Source organism: Python bivittatus, unplaced genomic scaffold (genome assembly GCF_059951505.1).
Source record: "Python bivittatus isolate LINGU-HERP-01145 unplaced genomic scaffold, Pbiv_v1 ctg000610_np1212, whole genome shotgun sequence".
Lineage (NCBI taxonomy): Eukaryota > Metazoa > Chordata > Lepidosauria > Squamata > Pythonidae > Python > Python bivittatus.
The window spans coordinates 41,542,268-41,564,231 of NW_028277088.1; the positions used below are offsets into that span (position 1 = coordinate 41,542,268).

Sequence of the window (21,964 nt, forward strand, 5' to 3'; positions counted from 1 at the left end):
GGTATATATGCACACACACACACACACACACACACAGAAAAGACCTGCTTACCAGAAATCAAAGATCTGCTTACCAGAAGTCAAGTGCTGTATGTACACCTGCTTCAGGGTTTAATTTTTAGATTTTTTCCCTTCTGCCTTTTTGAATCAACAGAAATGTTATCATTCTTTTTTCCTGGGCTTGAGTTTGGAGATATTTACTAAATAATGCTTCCATCTAGCCTGAAGTTTCCATGTTGCCAGCTGCAGTCCTTTTATTTACTGAATTATGTTTTAGAAAACCTTTCAAGAGCAACGTCTGTTTGTTCTGCCATGGCACAAACAAATAACTTGCTTATTATACAAAACAAGCATATAGGAACTCTGTCCTGGGGGATCTTCAAGGGGGAATGTTTTGCAAAGAAGTGAAAGTAGGGAAGAGATGGTTATCTTACCCAGAGCTACCTATCTTGCCTAGAGCTCCCATTTTCCAGTTTTTTAATGCCCGCAGTTGCAGCAACCACATTGAATAATGGAGTTGTTGTACTGTGTGCTCCTACTATGTAAGTATTCTTTTGTTGTGCATGACAGAGAATCCTGTTCCACTTGTAATTTAAAACTGCTTTGTATTTCTAGCTAACTTCTAGTCAAAATTTTAGTTGCAATTATTTGAATAGAAGAAATGTAGGCATATGCTTAATACTCCTCCATGGAAATGACTAGTCACTTACTTTATCTTTTATTAACATAATGTGGATCTAGGATAGTGATGTAATTTCTTGAAATTTAGAGCAATGGATTATGTTTTCTTTTTTAAAATCCAAAACTCTGAAAAAGAATTATATTGATAGAAATCACTTTATCGATTGATTATGTGCCATCAAGTTGGTGTTGACTCTTAGTAATCATGTAGATAGATTTTCTCCATGACAGTCTGTCCCTAACCTGGTCTTTCAGGTCTTCCAACGACACATCCAGCACCGCTGTAACTGAGTTGTTTTGTTAAATATTTTAAATACAGCTTACCTTGCCTATTAAACTATGTTGGTATATAAAACTGAAAGAATAGATCTTTCGGAAATAATTATAAATGTTTTGATTTATTTACTTTAAAATCTTTTAAATTTATGTTACAACTAGAGCCACAAGCAGCTGAACTCAAAGGCATGTAGTGTCTTTGTCAGAAAAAGCAAAGCAAACTATGAAGTTTTTAGGGGTGTGCAAAAGGTTTAATTTTACACCATTTTGAGTGTGAAATTGGCTGTTCCAAAGAACTTTGTTCTGAGTGTAAAACATTTTCAGAATGTTTGAAGCTGGCTATTTTGTGGATTTTTGTGCTTGAAACCATTCAAACCAAAATGTTTTATACAAAACCAGAATATTTTGTACAATTTTCTGCTCTTTTTATTTATATACTAGACAGCCCATGACCTGTTGGGTCATCATTTCAGAGAGATTTCCTTACCTAAACAGAGAAACAGAATGACCAAGGTCAAAAAACCAGTTGGGGTGTGACCAACTTACGACTTGCTGCCGGCTTCCCCATTGACTTTGTTTGTGGGAAGCTGGCAGGGAACATCAGAAATCTTCCTTCCTCCCTCCCTTCTCTTCTTCCTCCCTTTTCCTTCCTTCTTTCCTTCCTTCCTTCCCTCCCTCCCTCTCATTTCCTTCCTTCCTTCCTTCCTTCCTTCCTTCCTTCATTCATTCCTTACTTCCTTCCTTCCTTCCTTCCTTCCTTCCTTCCTTCCTTCCTTCCTTCCTCCCCTTTACTTCCTTCCCTTCCTTTCCTCCCTCCCTCCGTCTCTCCCTTTTCCTTCCCTTCCTCCCTCCCTCCCTCCCCTCCCTCTGTTCCTTCCTTCCTCTTCTTCCCTCCCGCCCTCCCTCCCTCCATCCTAGTGGCTGCTGCTGCGTGGGGGACGGAATAAGGGAGTGAGCAAGTGGCTGGTGCAGTGGAAGTGCAGAGGGACTGGCTGGGTGGGTGTGGGACCCATTGAATTGTGGGAAGCTGTCAGGGACAGGTTAAAAAGAGGATCGTGCGACTGTGGCTGACCGGCATGGCGAGAGCACAAAAGGATTGGTGGAGAGTGCATGGGTTGGGGAGACCCAAGCAACTTGCGACCTTCCCTGCCGGGTTCTCCATTGACTTTCTCCCTGCAAGCTTCCCACAAGCAAAGATTTTACTAGTGGTAAGGTAGCAAGGACCATTGGCAATCATATCAGTTCCTTCCGGCTTTCCCGTTGACTTTTGGGAAGCTGTCAGGGAATGTTGGAACTGTGGATCACATGACTGTGGCCGAACGCAGCAATGCGGCAGCAGCACTGAACAGCAGCAGCAGAATGGTGCTGAATCAGCAACAGCTTTCCAAAATTTCATTCCCACAGGAGTCATGATTCCTTGCATTCCTTAAGTTAGCCCATTTGAGGTACCTTGATTGGAAAATTGTTGCCCTGTGAAGCACTGTTTTGTCCAGTTAAAGGTTACAGACAGGAGAATTTTAGTAGTATATAGATTGGATTTTATTTTATTTTATTTTATTTTATTTTTTATTTTTTGTTTTGTTTTGTTTTGTTTTATCTTATATTTTATCTTATATTTTATTTTATTTTATTTTTTATTTTTTGTTTTGTTTTGTTTTGTTTTATCTTATATTTTATCTTATATTTTATTTTATTTTATTTTGATGTGAATATTAAAATAGACTAATTTTAAATTTTTCATGTATAATTTAACTTGAAAATATTAGGAAATATTCTAATCTAATCAGTTTCCTCTGATTTTTCTTTTTTTTCTCTCTGGGCCTTCTCATTTCTAATCTTCCCTAATTCAGTAATGCCTTTAATCTAAGAATTTCATGACAGGAGTGACCCAGTAAATGAAATCACAGTGTGATCTGTTTAATTTTAGCAAAGCATGTTTTGTGAACATAGCTGTCATTCCCACTGTTTATAATTTAGCATATGCTATGTACATAACTGATACATCCTATTCATATGAACTTAAATAATTTACTTAATTTGTTTTCATTTTTGAAGGAGCTCAGCTTTTGGTTAAACCCTTGGTGGAGGAAGGAAAACAGATAGAGGGAAGCAAGAACATATATCTTGTTGGAGCATCTCACTTAAGGCTGCTTCTAGGAGCTGAATCTGTAGGATTGGTTAAAGAATGTAATGATAATACAATGAGATCGTTTACATATACATCTAGAACAAATTTCAAAGATTTTGCAGGTACAAAAAGATAGAATTAATTGTGAAATAATTTTAAGTTTCTTGCTATTGAGAAATCACACTGTTAACCATTTCAGTAGTTAATTTTTAACAAAAAAAAGAGCTAAACCTGTTTTTAAATAAATAAACAGTAAAAGGTCAATGGATAAATTTTGCTCAGAATACCAGCATTTCTATTAATGTCTGCTCTTCTGAACTTGGCATGTAAATATGCTTAAATGTTAAGCTTAGGCTTAAGTTTTCTATGATTGTAAAATGTATTCAGTATTCATATTAAATATTAATTTTTAAAAGGTTTTAATTTGTACTTTTAATAAATAGATCTTCATTAATAGTTAACTATTTGAGGAAAGTGGAGGGTGTTTTTGATTATAGACTTATGCAAATTTGGAAGTAAGTTCCACCGAATATTGTAGAGCTTATTTCTGAATACAGCATGCTACTTTTAGTATCTTAGATACTTCATCAAGAATCCCTTTGCTTCCCCTTGTCTTCAAAATCCCGATGTAATTACTTTTGCTTAGAACCTTTCAAAATAAGAATCTAGTTTTCAACAATACATTTCTATTTTGTTTAGAGGACAATTATAATTTCCTTACAATGGCAGAATGTCAATACATTATCAAACATGAACTTGAAAATTTGAGAGCTAAAGATGAAAAGATGATCCCTGGCTATCCTCAGGCAAAGCTTTATCCAGGAAAGTCAATTAGTGAGTAACTTGTTAATTTTGCATTGCATAGGCAATTATATTTATAAATTAGTATATGAAAGTATATGTTTCTTAATTTTAGAACATTGTATAAGTGTTGCTATGGTAAGTACTGTTTGCTTTGGTTATGTGTTATTTATATAGTTAGCTTAAGAAACGCCGATGTACACCTGCCATAGTTTCAGATATGAACAATGTTGCTTGAGGCTGAATCAGGGGCCCCTTACTCCCCCATTCTGGAGTTACAGATGGAATGTGTTTGTGCAGTTTTGTTGACAATAAAAGAGAAACAATGTTAGACAAAATTGTAATGTGGAAACTTTGCTTCATATTTGACTAGATCATTTAACTCCATTTTTCCTAAAAGCAATTGTTGATTTTTTAAAAATTTGGAATCTAACGTTTAGTCTTGCAATAAGAAAATCTAATTATGATACTCAAATTGCAGTGTTAACAGCCTAAATATATACTCAAATTGTTTCCTTCCATTTCACTGATAGTATCGGTGCAGTTTTTCAGTTTTTGATGAAATGATAAATGTCATCTGATTTTTGAACAGAATTGCATTGAGCGATAAACTTTGAAAGATATGAAAGATGCAACTTTAAATGCTTGCAGAGCTCATTTGTGAGCTAATCAATCATAATAGAGAGGCTTCAGTTTTAAATTTAGAGAGATAAATATCTGCAGCATACAGTATGATAAGAATTGTCTTGTCAATATTGACTTGTCATTATCATGCATGACAGTTTGGATGAGGTTCTAGAATATTTATGGTTTCTTTAGAATCACAGAATTGAAAGGAGTTGTTTAAGTCATCAATTCCCTACACTGCATCCAGTGCAAGATTCCAAATTAAAACAGGCCTAACAAATAGTTATGCCACCTCTGTTTGAAGACATTCAATGAAGAGGAACCCCTCCCCACCCCTCAATTGCTGTCCTAAATGCTTGTTAAGATAACTACTGCTGGAATGGGCAGTATTAGACTTCAGGGTTTCGTGACTGTGGTGCAGAGAACAGATTTCCTGATGTTCTCCCAGCACCTGTGGCTGGCATCTTCAGAGGCTAAGTGATCTGCTACACAGACCACAGGCAACTGAACAGGGACTGACTGGGCTCCTGTCTTTATAGCCAGGTATCCTGACTTTTGATTGGCCTTTAGCTGAGCTGGTTTTTGATTGGTGCAGGTTGGTGACAGTTCTAGACCAGGGTCACTAAACCCTGAAGCCCAACACTGCCCAGCAGATACCAGCTGTGAAAGCCTACACCAGTATATTACTACTGGAATGTTTGGTGATATATGTAGTCTTGTATGAGATTGGGAAAAGGGGCTTTAATAATAAATAAGGATTTTAAACTTGTGTTCAAATAGTCTTCTGGTACAGTATATTGTATATCTGATAATTCAGGCTGGGAAAGGATGTTTCTTGTATTTATAAAACTATAAAACTTCAGAACTTAACATTTTTTAATTTCAGTGCGAAGGCTAACAACGAGTGGCATTCTACTTCAGATTTTTCCACTTCATGACACAGACCATTTAAAGAAACTTGGACATATATGGTATGAACAACTGAAAATTAGATACCAGCCTTTGGGTAAGTTAACATTACTGACTGGAAAAGAACAAGGAGGTCTCTTCTTGACTCAGATTTGCATGGTTTATGTAATTATTAGGGACTTCAGATTCACAAACCGTAAGACAAATTCAAGACCATATAGCGTCTGTGTGTAGGAAGCAAAATCAGAGAATACTGGCTTATTTGATTTGGGTGATACCCTTTCCTGATACCACATATGGGTATTGGCATATTCTTTTGTATTTTTTTAGTGTAATTTGATCAGCATGAACTAATAAAAATGGCCATTTTACACAAAGAAATGAAGGATTTTTGCTACAGATACTAAATAGTGGGAGAGTGCTTGAAATTATATATGCCTGACAGCCGCAATACATACCTGGGACTGAGCAATATGACTTTGTAAATAAGGCCCTAATCTGCTTTTTTTGGGGTGGGGGGTGGCTCGGCTTGGCTTGGCATGTTAGGGGAAAAGTGAGATGAAGATTCATAAATACCTTATATGCTATATAAAATATCTGTAATCCTTGATGACTAACCCTATTTAGCTTCTGGGCCTGAGCAAGGTTGGTTAGGTATTGCTACCTACTGAGGCACAAATCTGATTTTCTGAATATGACATTTATATATTTTTTTCCTCCTACAGATGAAATTCGCTGTTATTTTGGTGAAACACTTGCTTTCTATTTTGCCTTTTTGGAATATATCACATTTGCTTTGATTCCAATGGCAATCATTGGGATCCCTTATTATGTTTTTGATTGGGAAGATTATGATAAGTATGTGCTGTTTGCAGCATTCAATCTGCTTTGGTCTACTGTTATCCTTGAACTCTGGAAACGATGTTGTGCTGTTATGGCTTACAGATGGGGAACATTGATGATGAAGCGACAGTTTGAGGAACCCAGACCAGGATTTCATGGGGTTTTAGGTATCAATCCTGTGACTGGCAGAGAGGAACCCATATACTCTAGTTTCAAAAGAAAGTTACGGATTTATTTTGTTTCAGTCCCATTCGTGTGCCTTTGTCTCTACCTCTCACTTCACATAATGATGATTTATTTTGACTTGGAATTCCAAGCACGTTTATATTATGAAGAGAGCCAAAATGAATTAAGCGGCTTGATATTGTACATGCCCAGCATAATTTATGCTGTTGTGATTGAAATTCTAAATCGAATTTATAGATATGCTGCTGAGTTCTTGACCTCATGGGGTAAGATTATTTTCTTCCATCTTTTTCCATACATCTTTGTTTATTTTTACTATTATATTAAAATGCTCTATAATACAATTATTTCCACTGTCATATGATAGCAAAACTGTCATAAGTTAGATGCCAAGATAGAACCTGCAATAAGACAATTAGTGTGAAGGCATCTTACATTTGTAACTGCAGAGGATTCTTATTATTCGTGGCAGTTGCCTTCAATAAAGTCATTGTGAACGTTGGATTAGCAAATACTGAAACCTCAGCTGGGAATGTGTGTTTTTTCGCCACTCTGCATGTCCACAAATGACCTTGAAAGTGCCGCAAGTATTGATTTTGCAGGTACAAATAAATACATTTTTAGCAAGTAGGCGAATCCACAAATACAGAATCCGTGAATAACAAGAATCAGCTATATTATTTCATCTGTTTTTTTTAAGAGCTAATCAAAAAATTACTAAGCTAAAAATACTGAAATTCAGTGCTCTTGTTTGTGACAGCTAAGATATCTATGGAATTTTTTTTTTCTGGTAGTTGATATCCAAGAACCCCACACTGTCCTGTTAGTTTCAATAATGTAAAGCCAATACCGACTTCTTTATTATCTGGAAATGAATATCAGTTCATTACTGATGAAAGTAAGATTTGAGCAATCTGATAGATTTGGGAGAATTGAATCTTGTCTTATACTTATGATGCAGAGTTTGAATATAGAATGATAGAAAACTGAGATTCAGGTACCTACTCACCTATGAAGTGAACTGCCTTTGGCAAGTTACTATCTCATTCTAATCTTTCTAGAAGTTGGCAAGGTAAAAACTGATTTGAGTCTCAAAGTTTTGGAATACAATATAATTTGAATTTAAATAAGATCAAGGTAAAAGCTTTAATTAATTAAATTAATGTATAGCTACATTGCATTACATAGCTGTATCCTAAAATCCCCAATCCCACTTGATCAACATGGTTGGTACTGAAGGCCTTACTGCCAGCGTAATTGCCCTGTTCCTGCTAGTTCCCTCATACCTAATTATATTTAAAATGTCTTTTTCTTCTAAAATAGCTTAATCTAACATTACTTTAGTCACACTTTATTAAGGGATTAGTCTCACATATGGATCAGCAGACCATTTTTAAGCTCAATATAGTTTTTCTTTTTAGTAGTATGGACTCTAGATGACAAAAATTAAGAGTGCATCTTCTTAAAATCTAGGCAGTTTCATATTTGAAATCACTATAATAAAAAAAAGGAAGAAAAAAGTTTTCTTACATTTGGAAACAGCTATTGCTTCAATATTCTTAGAAAGTTCCCTTGATTAAGACTTTCTGGGCAGTTGATTGAAAGTCAGATAACAAACTTTAATAATTGACAACCTCATTAATAAAGAGAAGTTAACTTTAAATGTAATGTTTTTAATGTTTTGTTTAAATATTTTATGAATAAGTTTGTAAACCTCAAAGTAATATGAATAGAAAAGCTTAGTGAGAATAAAATCGTGCTTAACTCAGTATTTTGATAGACCAGTAATAACATTTACTGTACTTAGTTGTAGTAGTTTATTTTCATGTTTTTGTCTCAGTGTAATCAAGCATACATGTGATATAAACATTCTGTATTTTAATATAAATACTGCAATTTCTCATACTTTTTATTTCCTATTATGGTCATTGAAAGACAAAATATTGCACTTACTCTAAACGGTATCTAATATTTTCACTAATTGCAATTTTTAATTACATTTCAGAAAACCATAGATTGGAGTCTTCATATCAGAATCACTTAATTTTGAAAGTCTTGGTGGTAGGTATAATTGAAACATTTGAATTATGTTTGGTAATATCTCTGCAGAAAGCCAATTGAAATGAATTTGACTCCAAAGATTGCTGTTTTCAGTCAAAAAGGACTTCTGCACAGATGTAGGACAGAGTTTCCAATTTTACTTTCTGTTTTAGCCTCACAAAGTCTTCCCAAAAAGCTACTACAGAAAATCTGAGCAGCCCTGCTTGTAACTCAGTTGATAAATTGCAACCAAGACTGTGAGCATCCTATGTATGTACAAAAGTGCTTTATATTTTGAAATGCAATACAGACTTCTGTGTTGGGACTATTTTAACTGCAGACTTTCCAAAGGTCTGTGTCCATTATCTGATACCCTAACAGAATCTTCCTAAGCTTGTTTTTCTGAAGTAACTTCTGCTAGGCTCAGTGAAACTTCCACATTTATATTCATAACATTGCAGTATGAAAGTCAGATTGTGATAGGATCAGAATTTGCAATGGGTTATTTAAAATGTCCCCTTAGGATGGAATAGTGAATTTGTAGCTCTCCTGGCAGTTGCATAACTGTTAAGAGGTGGGATCCAACAATATCTGGACTGTCACAGATTCCATGTTTAGGAAATGTAAGTTCTAAAATCTTCCATTATTTGGCTATACTTTGTGAAATATTACAGTTCAAACTGTATGTTGATATTGCTTCAAGTTAGAATAAAAAGTGGATTTGATTTACTGAAATGATACTGACTGGTATTTTAAAGAGAACCTAAAATGACTATGCTTAACTCTTTGTTGCAACTAAAAAAAACAACTCAAAGCTAATAATGGAACCATCAGTACTGGTTAACATTTTCATGCAATATATTACTTGTTTTTTATTTATATCTTTTCCTATACCAATGGTTATTAGGGAAGGTAATGCTGAATAAAACTCTAAAGCTGGTTTTAAAAATCTTGTTTCCAGGAAAGATTGATGTGATCTGGGAAGTGAAGTAAATACTTATGACTTGACCACCACAGATCAGACTTACCATTTGAGAAGCAATCTTTTTCAAATAAATCAATTCATATAGCCAGCTGAGAATCCTGTATATACAGAAGCAGCATCAATCAGTATTTTTATGACTGTATTTATCTGAAAGAAAGATGAGCCTGAATTGAAGACAATGCCCCGCCCTGGAAAAGTAGTTAGAAAAAAATTATAAACCCAGACAAAAATTCCCTTCCTCAAATGTGCATATGACACTCCTCCAATTCACAGATAATTATTTGGGAGAAAATCTTTGCTTTCCAATCAAGTAAAAACTGTTCTACATAATGCCTTAAGAGATTACATAGCCAGTGGTCTTTTCGTTTTGTCATTTTGCTTTATCCACATGAGTAAAAAAGGATTCTGTCTTGCTGATTTTTGATAGGTTAAATCTATGATACAAAGTTTTTATATTTAAGCTTGTGCTATATCTAAAAATGCACATGTCTGTTTATTTTTAAATCCTTTTTTGGTTTTTATTATGGTGGTCTTTCTAGTTGATTTTGATCTGTATTTAAAAAAGAAATATAACCAGATACAAAAAATATAGCATGTTTGTGAATAGGTATTGTATTTATTGGGTTTTTACCGGTGATTTTGGAAGTGGGGGTGAGGTAGCTTTTGCTGAAAAAACCAAAGATGCTATGGAAAGAAGCAAGTAGGTGCAAATGCAAATGGCTCCAGATCCCCATTCCAAAAAGCATGGATGCCTGCAAGTTTAATTGTTGTTTGCTGTTTGCCCAGTGAATTTGAATTGGTTTTGTAACAAGACTTCTACCCCTCCCCTCCCCTCCCTTTCTTTTGCTTTCCTTCTCTTCCCAGTACAGCTACCCTTTCCTTCAATCCTCCTTCTTCTCTTCCTTATTCACTTTTGCTGTTGGACAAATGGAAAGGAATGTGTGTGTTTGTCCATGTGGTTTATGCTTTAGGAAGAATGGTTGGTATAAGCAGAGAGTGAGCCAATTAATTTTAGAAATGGTTACCTTCTTCACAGGCAATTAATTTTAATCAGTAGTTAATAATCCAACTTGTTTTCTCCTGGTTGTACCATAATTAAAAATAGGACAACATACGTTCACTGTATAATCTGGATTGTAGTTGTCTAATTGGATTAGAATTGTAATTCTTGGGAACATGTAGTTCATAGAAAGATTTTTCTGCATTAAGCTTCTTCCTCCAAATAACCAAATCAATTAAATACTACCTGACAGCAACACCATGTTATATGGGAGGAGGCCTCCATGTGTTGGCTATGTCATATGAATCATACCTTACTCATCTCAGATTATACTGATAATATGCCTTTTTAATTAATTTTGATTCTTTTGCAGTTCAACTTCTTAAACTGCTTTGCTTCTTTATTCTACATTGCATTTGTCATAGTTGACATGAAACTTTTGAGACAGGTGAGTTTTGTGGAAAAAATTGTTTTAAAAAAGCAATTTATGTGATTTTCTTCATACAGTAATTAGAGTTGCATAATTTTTTCAATTATCTGATTAATTTATAACTCTGTAGTTAATTTATATCAGACTTATTCAAATAATTACAATTTTGGAAGCCCATTCCAGAATTAGTTTAGGTAGCTTGCCCAATGCTGAATGGTTTGAGATAGGAAATTCCTAAGACTATTTTCCCATCATTAAAAAAACGTATGTTTGCGGTTTCACTGATTTGTTTGCTCACTGCAAGAACTACTAAAGTGTGTTGTTATAAAGGCAGTTTTAGTATGAGCTTGCTTATGTCAAGTTTCTAGGCCTGCTCTTTATTTACTAAACAATGTTCCATGAAAATAATTGCATTTTTGCCAGCACTCCTGTTTTTAAGTTAAGATTTGCTAAGTTTATTTCTGCCACAGTACATCGAAGTTCACACAGAACTTATGTGGGGTTCAGTGCTTTCATAAAATATAAACATTTAAAATATATGCAAATCTCAGGCTTTAGAACTGACATCATGAATGGGGGAGAAGCAGTAAAAGTGGTGTAATGGAATTTAAAGTAAGCCCTGCTTATAAGAGAGTGTTACAGTAATAATATTTTAACTTGAAGCATTTTTTCATTGTCTTCTAATTGACATTTTGTGCAGAGAATGATTAATTCAGTAAGGCTGATAGAAGATAATTGATATCAGATCTGCAAATGATCTATTAATATTATTACTGCTACACATATCTCTTGGTATCAACCTCAATACAAAAACCTGGACTAATTCAATATATTATGAAATGTTTATATCAGCACTCTTTGCTAGAACTCACTTGATCATTTCATTAGTTATAATATTTCTAAAGATCTGTTTATTTATTAAATTGATATATATGGCTGCCCATCTGGCAGATGCGATTTTGGGCTGCTAACAGCACATTAAAAACAACACGAAAAACAGTATCAACCAAACGTAAAAAATGCTGAAGCACTGTCATAATTTTGGTTTGTTTAATTTTCTTAAAGAGCTTGGCAACTTTACTAATAACTTCACAAGTCCTTAATCAGTTTGTGGAAGCTGCACTGCCTTATTGGCTCCAAAAAAGCAGGAATAAAACAGTAAAGAAAAAGGTGAAAGCACTGGAAATAGATACTGATATGTCTTTATTTGAACAAGTTAATCTGGAAAAAGGAATGGATACTTACTCGGTAAGCTACGTCCTCTCCTTTTTTAAATCGTATTAGAGTTAATTCAAGTTTATTTACAGTCGGTGATTATCAAAATTACAGAAACATGTATCTCTATAAAACAATGCCTGGCTATGTTTGTGTTAACTCTTGCCTAAAACTAATCTAATTTATGAGCTGTAGATTATAAAACGCTTGCATTTTGATATGCCAGGAGAATTCAGTTGGGATATAATAGCTGTTACACTTTTTAAAGCCAAAATTCCATCTAGTTAACCTGCTTTTGTTAAGTTTACATGCCCAGTCTTTACCTGGCAAGTAAATATTAATACATGCACTCATTAGTCCAAAATGTGAATATTCCATTTGTAATATTTGTGTGTTTTCCTGTTGTTTCTTCAGTTTTTTTTTTTTTACACAAACAGTAGAAGAGCTGCCCAATGGTTTTCATTTGGTGGAAAATTTCATTTTTCCTGTTCAGGCCATTTTTGTCATTAGCTCTTTAAGAGCCTTTAATTTAGGTTTGTGCACAATAATAATGATAGTAACATAGTAAACAAATGTGGAATAGAAAATGTGTTGAATATAGCATTACTTTAAGAGACGAGATTATCAAATTGGGCATGCTGCTATGATGTTCACATGCTCTCTTGCTATGTTCATGGTACTTATGTTCCATGTGAAATGAATGCATAAGTAGGATTAATCAGACTTCAAACAAACAGAAATTAAAATGGGTAATCTCACTTTAATCTTATTCTCTTCATTTCCCACCTACACTCTCCATGTTAATTTTTCTAATTTAGTTAGCAATATACATAGATTTGCCAGGAGCTATAAAAGTGCTTCTAATCTGAAACTTATTAATGAAGTATTGTCTTTCCTTCCAGGGCACTTTTGATGATTATTTGGAGTTGTTCTTACAGTTTGGTTATGTGAGCCTTTTTTCGTGTGTCTACCCTTTGGCTGCTGTTTTTGCTGTTCTAAACAACATCACTGAGATGTATTCCGATGCCTTAAAAATGTGCACTGTTTTTAAACGCCCATTTTCAGAGCCTGCTGCAAATATAGGTGTTTGGCAGGTAATCTGCATAAATAATTAATGCTTGCTAAACTTTGTGTTATTAGCATTGCGAAGATCTCCAAAGAACTTGGGAAGCTAATGCTGGAATGAAAAAAACAACACTGTAAATAAGAGAAAGAAGAAGATGCAAATGCATCAAAATTACAAGGCCATGGCATGATCTCAGATTCCAGAGTCAGATCTTCATGGCATTAGGAAAAATAAGACTCTGAGGGCCCTACAGATGTCAGGAGGGATATATTTCACAGAACTTGGGCTACCATTGAAAAAGCCTGGAAACCTGACATGGAGGAGGAATCCAGAGCATTCTCTTTGGTCAGTTAAACAGGGCAGGTAGATTCTTTCTGGAGAAAATGGTTCTTTAGGTAATGTGGCCAGAAGCCACTTAGGCTTTATAGGTTATAACTAGCACTTGGAATTGCACTGAGAATTATGCATTAGATTGGTCTGCTCCCCCCGGCGACTGATGGACCTGGATGGGTCCAGAGGGAGCTGAGGGTTGTTCCTGCTGGTCTGCTGCATGGTCCATCCAAAGCCTTGGGTGCCACTTGGAATAAGGAGCGGCTGAGGCTTTGGATTGGATTGCACCCATGCGACTTTTCCCCTCTCGGGGATCCCGGCACTCCCCATGGTTTACGAAAGACCTGAGGAGAGGAGAGATGACTAGAGCGTTGTTGGCGCTCAATGAGGGACAAATTCAACCAATTATAGGTTATAGCCTCTATTAAGGCCTACCTAGTGTCGATAAGGGCAGTGAAGCATCATCACTTCTCCACTTTTATTGCATCTGCAGATAGCCATTCAGCGGCCCTGTTTCAGGTGACATGAGCCCTCCTGGGTAAAGGGGGCTAGAGAACCTCTTGCAGGGTGATGCGGAGGAATTTGCTCAGCATCTGTCAGACAGTCAGATTTGTTCTCAGACACCGGTCTTGTTGCAAGTCTGGAGGAGATGCCTGGGGTCTTGCCCTGTTATCTGGGAATGGTTTGAACCTGTTGGACTTGAAGAAGTGGACAGTGTCCTTAGGGCTGTGAGCTCCCCACCTGCTCTTTAGATCCATGCCCCTCCTGGCTAGGTAAGGTGGCCCAGGGAAGGGGGTTGTGTGAGTGGGTTCTAGCAATAGTTAATTCTTCCTTGAGTGAGAGGGTTGTTCTTCCGCCTCTTAAGGAGGCTTTGGTTTGCCTCCTCCACAAGAAGCCATTGCTGGACCCCACTATACTGGACAATTTTTGTTCAGTATCTAACTTCCCCTTTTTGGGGAAGGTGATTGAAAAAGTGATTGTGCAGCAGCTTCAGAGGACCTTGGAAGAAGTGGATTATCTGGACCCCTTTCAGTTGGGATTCAGATCTGGGTATGGGATGGAAACAGCATTGGTTGCGCTTTTGGATGATCTCTGGCGAGGGAGGGATGGAGTTTGTGCATCCATCTTTGCCCTACTTGACCTCTCTACAGCTTTCAGTACCATTGACCGTGGTATCCTTCTGGATCGACATGGTGCTGTGTTGGTTCACTTCCTTTCTCCAGGACCAATTCCAGTTGGTGGTAGTTGGAGAGGAGAGATCCTGCCCTTGGCCCCTATTATATGGATTGCCACAGGGTTCGGTGCGCTCCCCTCTCCTATTTAATATTTACGTGAGGTTGCTGGGTGTGCTCATCCATCACGGTGTGGTGAAGTATCATCAATACGCTGATGATAGCCAATTATACATCTCTGCCCCTGGCAAATTAAGTAATGCTGTGAGGGTCTGGATGGGGAACAACAGACTTCAGCTGAACCGTGGCAAGACTGAGTGACTTTGGGTTTTGGGGCCTTCTGGTTCTAGGACTATGATATCTTTAGTGCTGGATGGAGTGGCACTGCCCAAGATAGACCCAGTGTGCAATCTGGGGGTACTCCTGGACCCATGACTCCTGCTCAAAGAGCAGGTGACAGTTGTGGCTAGGAGGGTCTTTTCACAGCTTCGTGTTGTGTACCCGTTCCTGGATTGGGGGGCTCTGCGGTATGGGCAGTTATGTGTGCCCCTGGAATGGCACACATTATACCTCTACTCTGCGAGCTGCATTGGTTGCCAATTTGCTTCCAAGTCCAATTCAGGGTGCTGGTTTTAACCTTTAAAGCCTTTTATGGCATGGGGCTGGGCTATCTGAGGGATTGCCTCTCCCCTATTATATCTGCCTATCCCTCAGATTTGGCAGAGAAGGCATGCTGCGGGTCCCATCTGTCAGGGAACTACATTTTGTAGGTCCTAGGAGGCAGGCTTTCTCTGCTATGGCACCCACCTTATAGAATCTTCTTTCCCCAGAAGTGAAGTTAGCTCCATTCCTTTTAACATTCCGCAAGTCCCTCAAGCCTTGGCTATGCCATCAGGGCTGGGGGGGTCTCAGGGGACCAGGAAGATCTTCCAGTGGCTCCCTTATTGCGGCTAACATCATCCTCTCTTGTTCTTGTGCTTTTTCATAGTTCGTATAATGAATGTTTTTATATATTTATTGATTTTTTAAATTAAATGTTGTATGCCAGCCAGGCCCACTTTTTTGTGAGATGTGCGGCCATACAAATTTGATAAATAAAATAAATAAATAGAGAAGCCAACTGGCAACCAGAGCACCACAAGCAACAGAAGTATAGCACTGTTGTAATTATTCAGATTCTCATCTCAATCTGTAGGTAATTATATCAATTAATATAAAATGAAAGAATATCACAACATAATTGGATTGTAATGAATAAATTTGATTTTTTTATTTCCTTGTTTCTTTTAGTTGGCTTTCCAAACCATGACTGTAATCTCAGTTATTACCAACTGTATCCTGATTGGCATGTCACCTCAAGTAAATGCACTTTTCCCAGATTCAAAATCTGAACTTATCATAATTGTAGTGTTGGCAGAGGTAGGTTAAGATTTAAATATTTCTTATATTACAGAAAAAGTTATTATGACTTATATACATTTTCTTGACTGCCTTTACCTTGGCCATCAATCAATCCTGAGAGTGGCTTTTAACGTGTTAATGTTTTAGTGACCTCTTTGTACCATAATATGTCTCTGCTGTGGAATCTCAGTAGGTTATAGAAAGCACACATTTATCTTGATAGCAGGCCCATGAATTTGGTTTATGAAGGACAGTTGTAGAGGCCAGATGGGTGACAGTTGAATGCAAAAGGGATATTGTTGAAAACTTCATTTCTTGACATTTTTATCTCTGTAGTTTTTTCCTCTTGCTGTTTATTATATCCCACTTAGGAAAAGACAAAGGAAGAAAAGTTGAGAACAACTGTAGGCAGAGTTAAGAGTTCAAAGCCACAAATCTACTAATATTTGTCAGCTTCATATTACCTTATTCCCTCTGCTAATTATATAGAGTTTTGAGATGATCTACCATCAAAAATAAAATATACTTAATTTCATAGTTTACATAAGCTTTTGGCCACATTTGCAAGAAAATCTGATTTTTCCCTTGTGCATAGTCTCTTACTCTGCTGAAAAGATGGAGCGTAGTTCAATTAATTTTACAGATGTAATTGTTAAGACAATGTTCTTTTTCTACCAGTTGTAACTGATAACTTAAATGCAGCAGTTAAGTTGACTAAAACATTCTCTGGGATCCCCAGACTCCTGGATGCGTTACAGGGAAGACTATGTTAGGATTCTGCACAGTGGTTTTATCAAATAAAAAAACCCTCACATTTTAAGCCCTCCAAAACCTTAACCACTAAAGCCCTCCAAAATATCTTAAGTACACCAAAAGACACAGTAGCCCAAGAAGAAAAAACAGGAGTCATCTACAGCATACAGTGTAAGGACTGTACAACCACTATGTAGGGCAGAAGGCTAGCAGAGTGCATTCATGAACACCAACTAGCAGTCAGAAGACACGATGAAAATGCCTTAATCTCTCAACACATGGACAGACTTAACCATAGTTTCAACTGGGAAACTGTCAGCATCTTAGACCAAGCTAAATCCAAAAATGCAAGGGAATTCCTGGAAGCTTGGAATTCAGACAAGTCAGCCATCAACAGGCACATAGAGATGATAAACATCTACACACTATTCAAGAGACAATAAAAAGGAAACAAAAAGACCAGAATATCTCCTCACCAGCAATCATCACCCAGATAAGCAGATATTAATACCAAAATTAACACCAAACAATCAAGCAGTAAACAATACCCTAGTCAAGGAACTACCATGGGGGGGAAAAAATCCACACCCCCACCAACACTGGCAGGGCAAGCTACTGTACATAAACAGAGAGCAAACCCTACTCCATTTTAGCACTGAAAATGTTACCTAGCCGGTTAATTAAACACTTGCAAGAAAACAACCAAGCTCAGAGAACCCCATGGACTCTTCAGTTCAACCCTGAGCTACATATATTCTCTTCCATTTCCTCTTTTTATTAAAATGAAGCACATTGTTCATTGGTTATTTAGGTCATTATATCAGTTACCAGAATTCTATTTTCCCCTTCCTCCATAATCCTACTTATAAATTAAGCTTGTTGATTCCTTTCTACTCAAATGGCATATTATCAGTCACTTATTCATTGGCAGGCTATATCTGCATCCATTCCTGGTGCTTCTTCAGTGTAGTGAAATGGGGAAAAATAAGTAATAGCGCAGGCATCAGTGACACAGTTATCTCAGTAATTATGCTTGCTGGCATTCTGTTCAGTTATAATATTGGTAGATATTCTGGATATCTGGAAATATTGCTTTAGAAGCATCGGCACTGCAACAGATACATGCTTTTTCAAACCTGGGTCCAGTTTAGAATCAGACAAACTTTTCATGATATATTGTCCTGCACCTGATGCCAACTGTTTTGGATTCTGGCATGGGGACTGTTGATACCGAACTTTAACTTCTCTCTTCAACTCTGTGTAAAATTGAAAACGTTTGTCTTAAACTCTCACTTTAGCTGTAAAAAATATATTGCTGCAGCCCATTTAGTAGAAATGGGTGTACTTAAGAGGACACTGAATCCAAGCAAACTGGAAACACTCCAAGGTATAGGTACCGTATATGTTAATCAAGTATGCATACACTTCAGTTCCATTGGGTCAGGCAATATTATCTTTTGTTGAGAAAGGAGATAAACTATTTTAAGCTTTTATTCGAAATACGATTTAAAAGCAGCAAATAATTAAAGATTTAAAAAATATTTAACTGAATAGAAACTGTCCTTAAATCCAGTTGTTTCAGAACAATTTAGAGATTCTCTCTATGCATTTTTTAAAAGGTTCTTTTTATTATGAAAGTAAATGTCTCTTCAATCAAATAATATTTTGTAAAATGAGTCTCTGGATTGATTGCCCACTATCTTCCATCAGTGGTTCCCCTTGGGATTATCTTTGCAGCATGGATGAAATACAATTTATGATATGTGAGATTATTCTTCAGACTTCAAAAGATATTATGTAAATTAACTGTCAAAATACCGTATTTGATTCAATTTCTGCACAGATTCTATTCTGTTCTTGAAATCATTCAGTCCAGAAGTGTTATTTTTCTGTCTAAAAGGAATTAGCAGAGTAAATAACTTTTTTTCAAATAACTATTATTTATTAGATTTTAAGATAAGAACAATAAAAACTAACAACTAGTATTAAAGATAAAGAAGGAAAAAATAAAGAAAAGAGAGAATAAAGTCAAAAGTGCAGGAAAAAAGAAAGAGGAAAGAAGGAAACAAATACAAAAAAGAATGATTTCCGACTTTCCTCACAACAGATATAAGTAACAATTTACATTGAACTCTTACTCTAAGTTTACAATGTAACTTTCATTATTTTTTCTATTGTCCCAGAGTAAATACTTCTTAAGGCATTTTTTTTAACACTGGCACTTCGTGTTTTTTAAAAATGCAGTTAGCATTTCTTTTGAAGTCTGGCTACTTCTAAAGCATGTATATAATCATCTGAATCTGTATAGTGAATAATACAAAACAGGCACAAAATAAGAAGCTACTAAAAGTTGTGTACTTGATTGGAGTTAATTACAGTAAAAAGAATCTACTTAGAAGATGAAAGTAAGCCATGTGGGGGTGGCTGAAAAATACCGAGGAAAAATAACTTGTTTGTTCTTGTTTTCACATGGATTTTAAAAAACCCTCAAATCCCTGCCATTCAAAAACTGTTTTGCAGATAATAGCCTCATTAGTTTTAGCACAACAGCTTTCTGTATATGAGATTTAAACACGGGGTTTGATAATACAATTTTTTTTCTAAACATACATTGTTGGACTAAAGCCAGAGAGATCTAGACTAAAATCTGCCTTTAGCAATGGAAGCTCACTGGGTGACTTTAGACCAGTCATACTCTCTCAACCCAATGTATTGTACAGACAGTGGTATCTCCTGGGGGAGCGGAGATCAAACTGGTGTAAGCAGCATTGAAATGCAAACTTCACCCTTTTTGTATGTGTGTTGCATGTATGCCAGAAAGGGTGGAGCTTGTGCCATGATGTTGGATTAGTCATTCTGACAATTTAGCAAGATCCTGTGGATGCTTAGAGTCATTGTTGTGGGAGTAACTATTCTAATAACTTTTACTTTAAAAAAAAGTTCATGTGACTGTGCTCTTTTATATCTTCCCCATGTGCCATTTAGTTACATCCCTCAGATATAAGTATAAAGAAACAGGAGAAAAACAAAAGAATTTCTAAATCAGGAAAGGATTTGCTGGTGCAGCAAAACCAGTAGGTATTTTAGAGGTATCCTGGGTTAATGGGATTATACTTCCATTTTGAAGAAAGAAAAACAAGAAAGGACCCATATCAGAGAGTTCATGACATAGAATGGTAGAGGTGGGTTTCAAATGTTACACTAGAAGTTAGTGATCAGGAAGAAGGATAACTCAGTGGAGAGTAATATTAAACAGTTTCTGAGCTAAAGGATATCTCTATATTCCATAGGTCAATAGTATTGCTGATAAATGATGTGGGAACTTTCCCAAGTATATTCAGGAAACTATCTGTATCCATTAAGACTGGGCCATTTTAATCAGTCTTTTGCCCATGAGGTTTATATCAGCCCTCACTTGTAAGTTTAATCAAGGATTGATTGGTCCACAACGCTTTTCCACCTTCACATTAGTCTTTTTAGTTAGAATAGGCCTCCGTTTTTTTCTCTTTGTTGTGACAAAATAACAAATAGCTGTCATCAAAATAATCTAGGATTAGTATTCTAGCATTAAAACAACTGGAACAGGTTGTCCATGGATTGTAATATTCGTTCATCAATTCAGTCTCTGAGGCAAGAAGACTGAGGTCCTTTCCAATTATATTTTTAAATATATTTATCAGTAGCAATAAAGTAGTTTTTGTTCATTTGCCACACATGTAGACAAAGGCCCCCACTAGGGGTCTCTCATGGTTCAGTCTAATATATCTTCATATGATGTTCTGGGGCCAAGTTTTCTTTTCCAAATGTTAAAGTTGTTGGGCTCTCCTCTCATTCCTAAAATGACCTTCCAAATTAAAGTATATATGAAAATAAAATTCAGAAAGCATTTCTTTGAGACCATGTATTGTATAAGCTATAAACAGAAATAGTTACTTTGTTTTTTATTTTATTTATATGATTTATATAGCCATTCTTCTCACATGTGGCTCTTGGCAGCTTACAAGATTAAAACAGACAAACCCACCAAACGTAACCCCTTGGTTAAAGCAAAGCCACATGGATTTTTGTTTGTGATGATAGAGAATAACTAGTTTTCTAGTTCAAGAGGGCTACACATGGTAAATACCATTACTTTTCAAAACCTGGTTCAGAATACATTAATGATATGCCTCTTGAGTAAAACCTAATTAAAAGTATGCTATAAATTCTTCTAAAACTGAAGAACTGAATTATTGATCTGTTGTTATGTTTAGATAACATGTTTATAAATTGTTCTTACAAAATGTCTGTTATAAAGTGATTAATCCTCACGTCATAATTATTGTTACAATATATTTTCAGAGGAAAATTTCATGGATACACTCATCAGGCATTGAGCTTGGCTCATTCATTTATCTTAATGAATTGACTAATTGATTTCTACCACTAGGGGGCATGTGAATATACAAGCTGTTACTTAATTGAATTCTTGTCTTCCAAGGATCGGGTAATACTATGAGTGTCATAATGAAAATGTTAACAGAATTAATTAAGAAAAATAGTCTCAGGTAAAAGAAGTTAATAAAAACATTGAGCAATGCAATCTTGTCCGTATTTACTCAGTAATTCTTGCTGGGTTCAATGAAACTTAGTCATTCCCCATCTTAGTTTCATAAGTACATACAGAGTCATTAACTAGCCATTAATAAACTACTAATTTAACCTAAACATATCATAAATTTAAATGACTTTCCATAGAGTGAAGCACTTCTATAAGTGCCTTTGGAAATTTGATTATTATTGTTTAAAAAAATATTTAATGTACTGGATCATAATTCATAATATATACTTGTAAAGTAATAACAGAAAAGAAAGAATCAAATGGATCCATCTGTTACTGTTAGAAAGAATTTCTGTATGTCAGGTATCTGCTGAGTGCAGTAATTAGGTCTTGGAACAATTTTTTCAAGGTAGTTTCTTTGTAAGGGATTCTTGACCTGCCCTAGAAATGCCTGTAACCATATCTCCTTTTATTCCCTTACCTCCATTGCTTGTCATATCCATTCTCCATTTTTCTAGCCCCTTGCCATTCTTATTTGGCTTTTTTTTTTTTTGTCCTTAGTAATTCTTGTGTCCCCTTTT

The 21,964-nt window shown here is 35.9% G+C and overlaps 1 protein-coding gene across 1 annotated transcript in view; it reads left to right on the forward strand.

Moving 5' to 3' along the window:
- ANO10 (anoctamin 10) overlaps positions 1–21,964 on the forward strand; it is an 83,751-nt gene that overhangs the window by 14,144 nt on the left and 47,643 nt on the right. Inside the window, exons 3-11 of the mRNA XM_015889313.3 lie at positions 3,013–3,207; positions 3,785–3,919; positions 5,400–5,519; positions 6,148–6,717; positions 8,457–8,512; positions 10,850–10,924; positions 11,972–12,154; positions 13,024–13,215; positions 15,980–16,108. Of these exons, the coding sequence (XP_015744799.1) occupies positions 3,013–3,207; positions 3,785–3,919; positions 5,400–5,519; positions 6,148–6,717; positions 8,457–8,512; positions 10,850–10,924; positions 11,972–12,154; positions 13,024–13,215; positions 15,980–16,108 (1,655 nt within the window). The remainder of the gene's footprint in view (positions 1–3,012; positions 3,208–3,784; positions 3,920–5,399; positions 5,520–6,147; positions 6,718–8,456; positions 8,513–10,849; positions 10,925–11,971; positions 12,155–13,023; positions 13,216–15,979; positions 16,109–21,964) is intronic.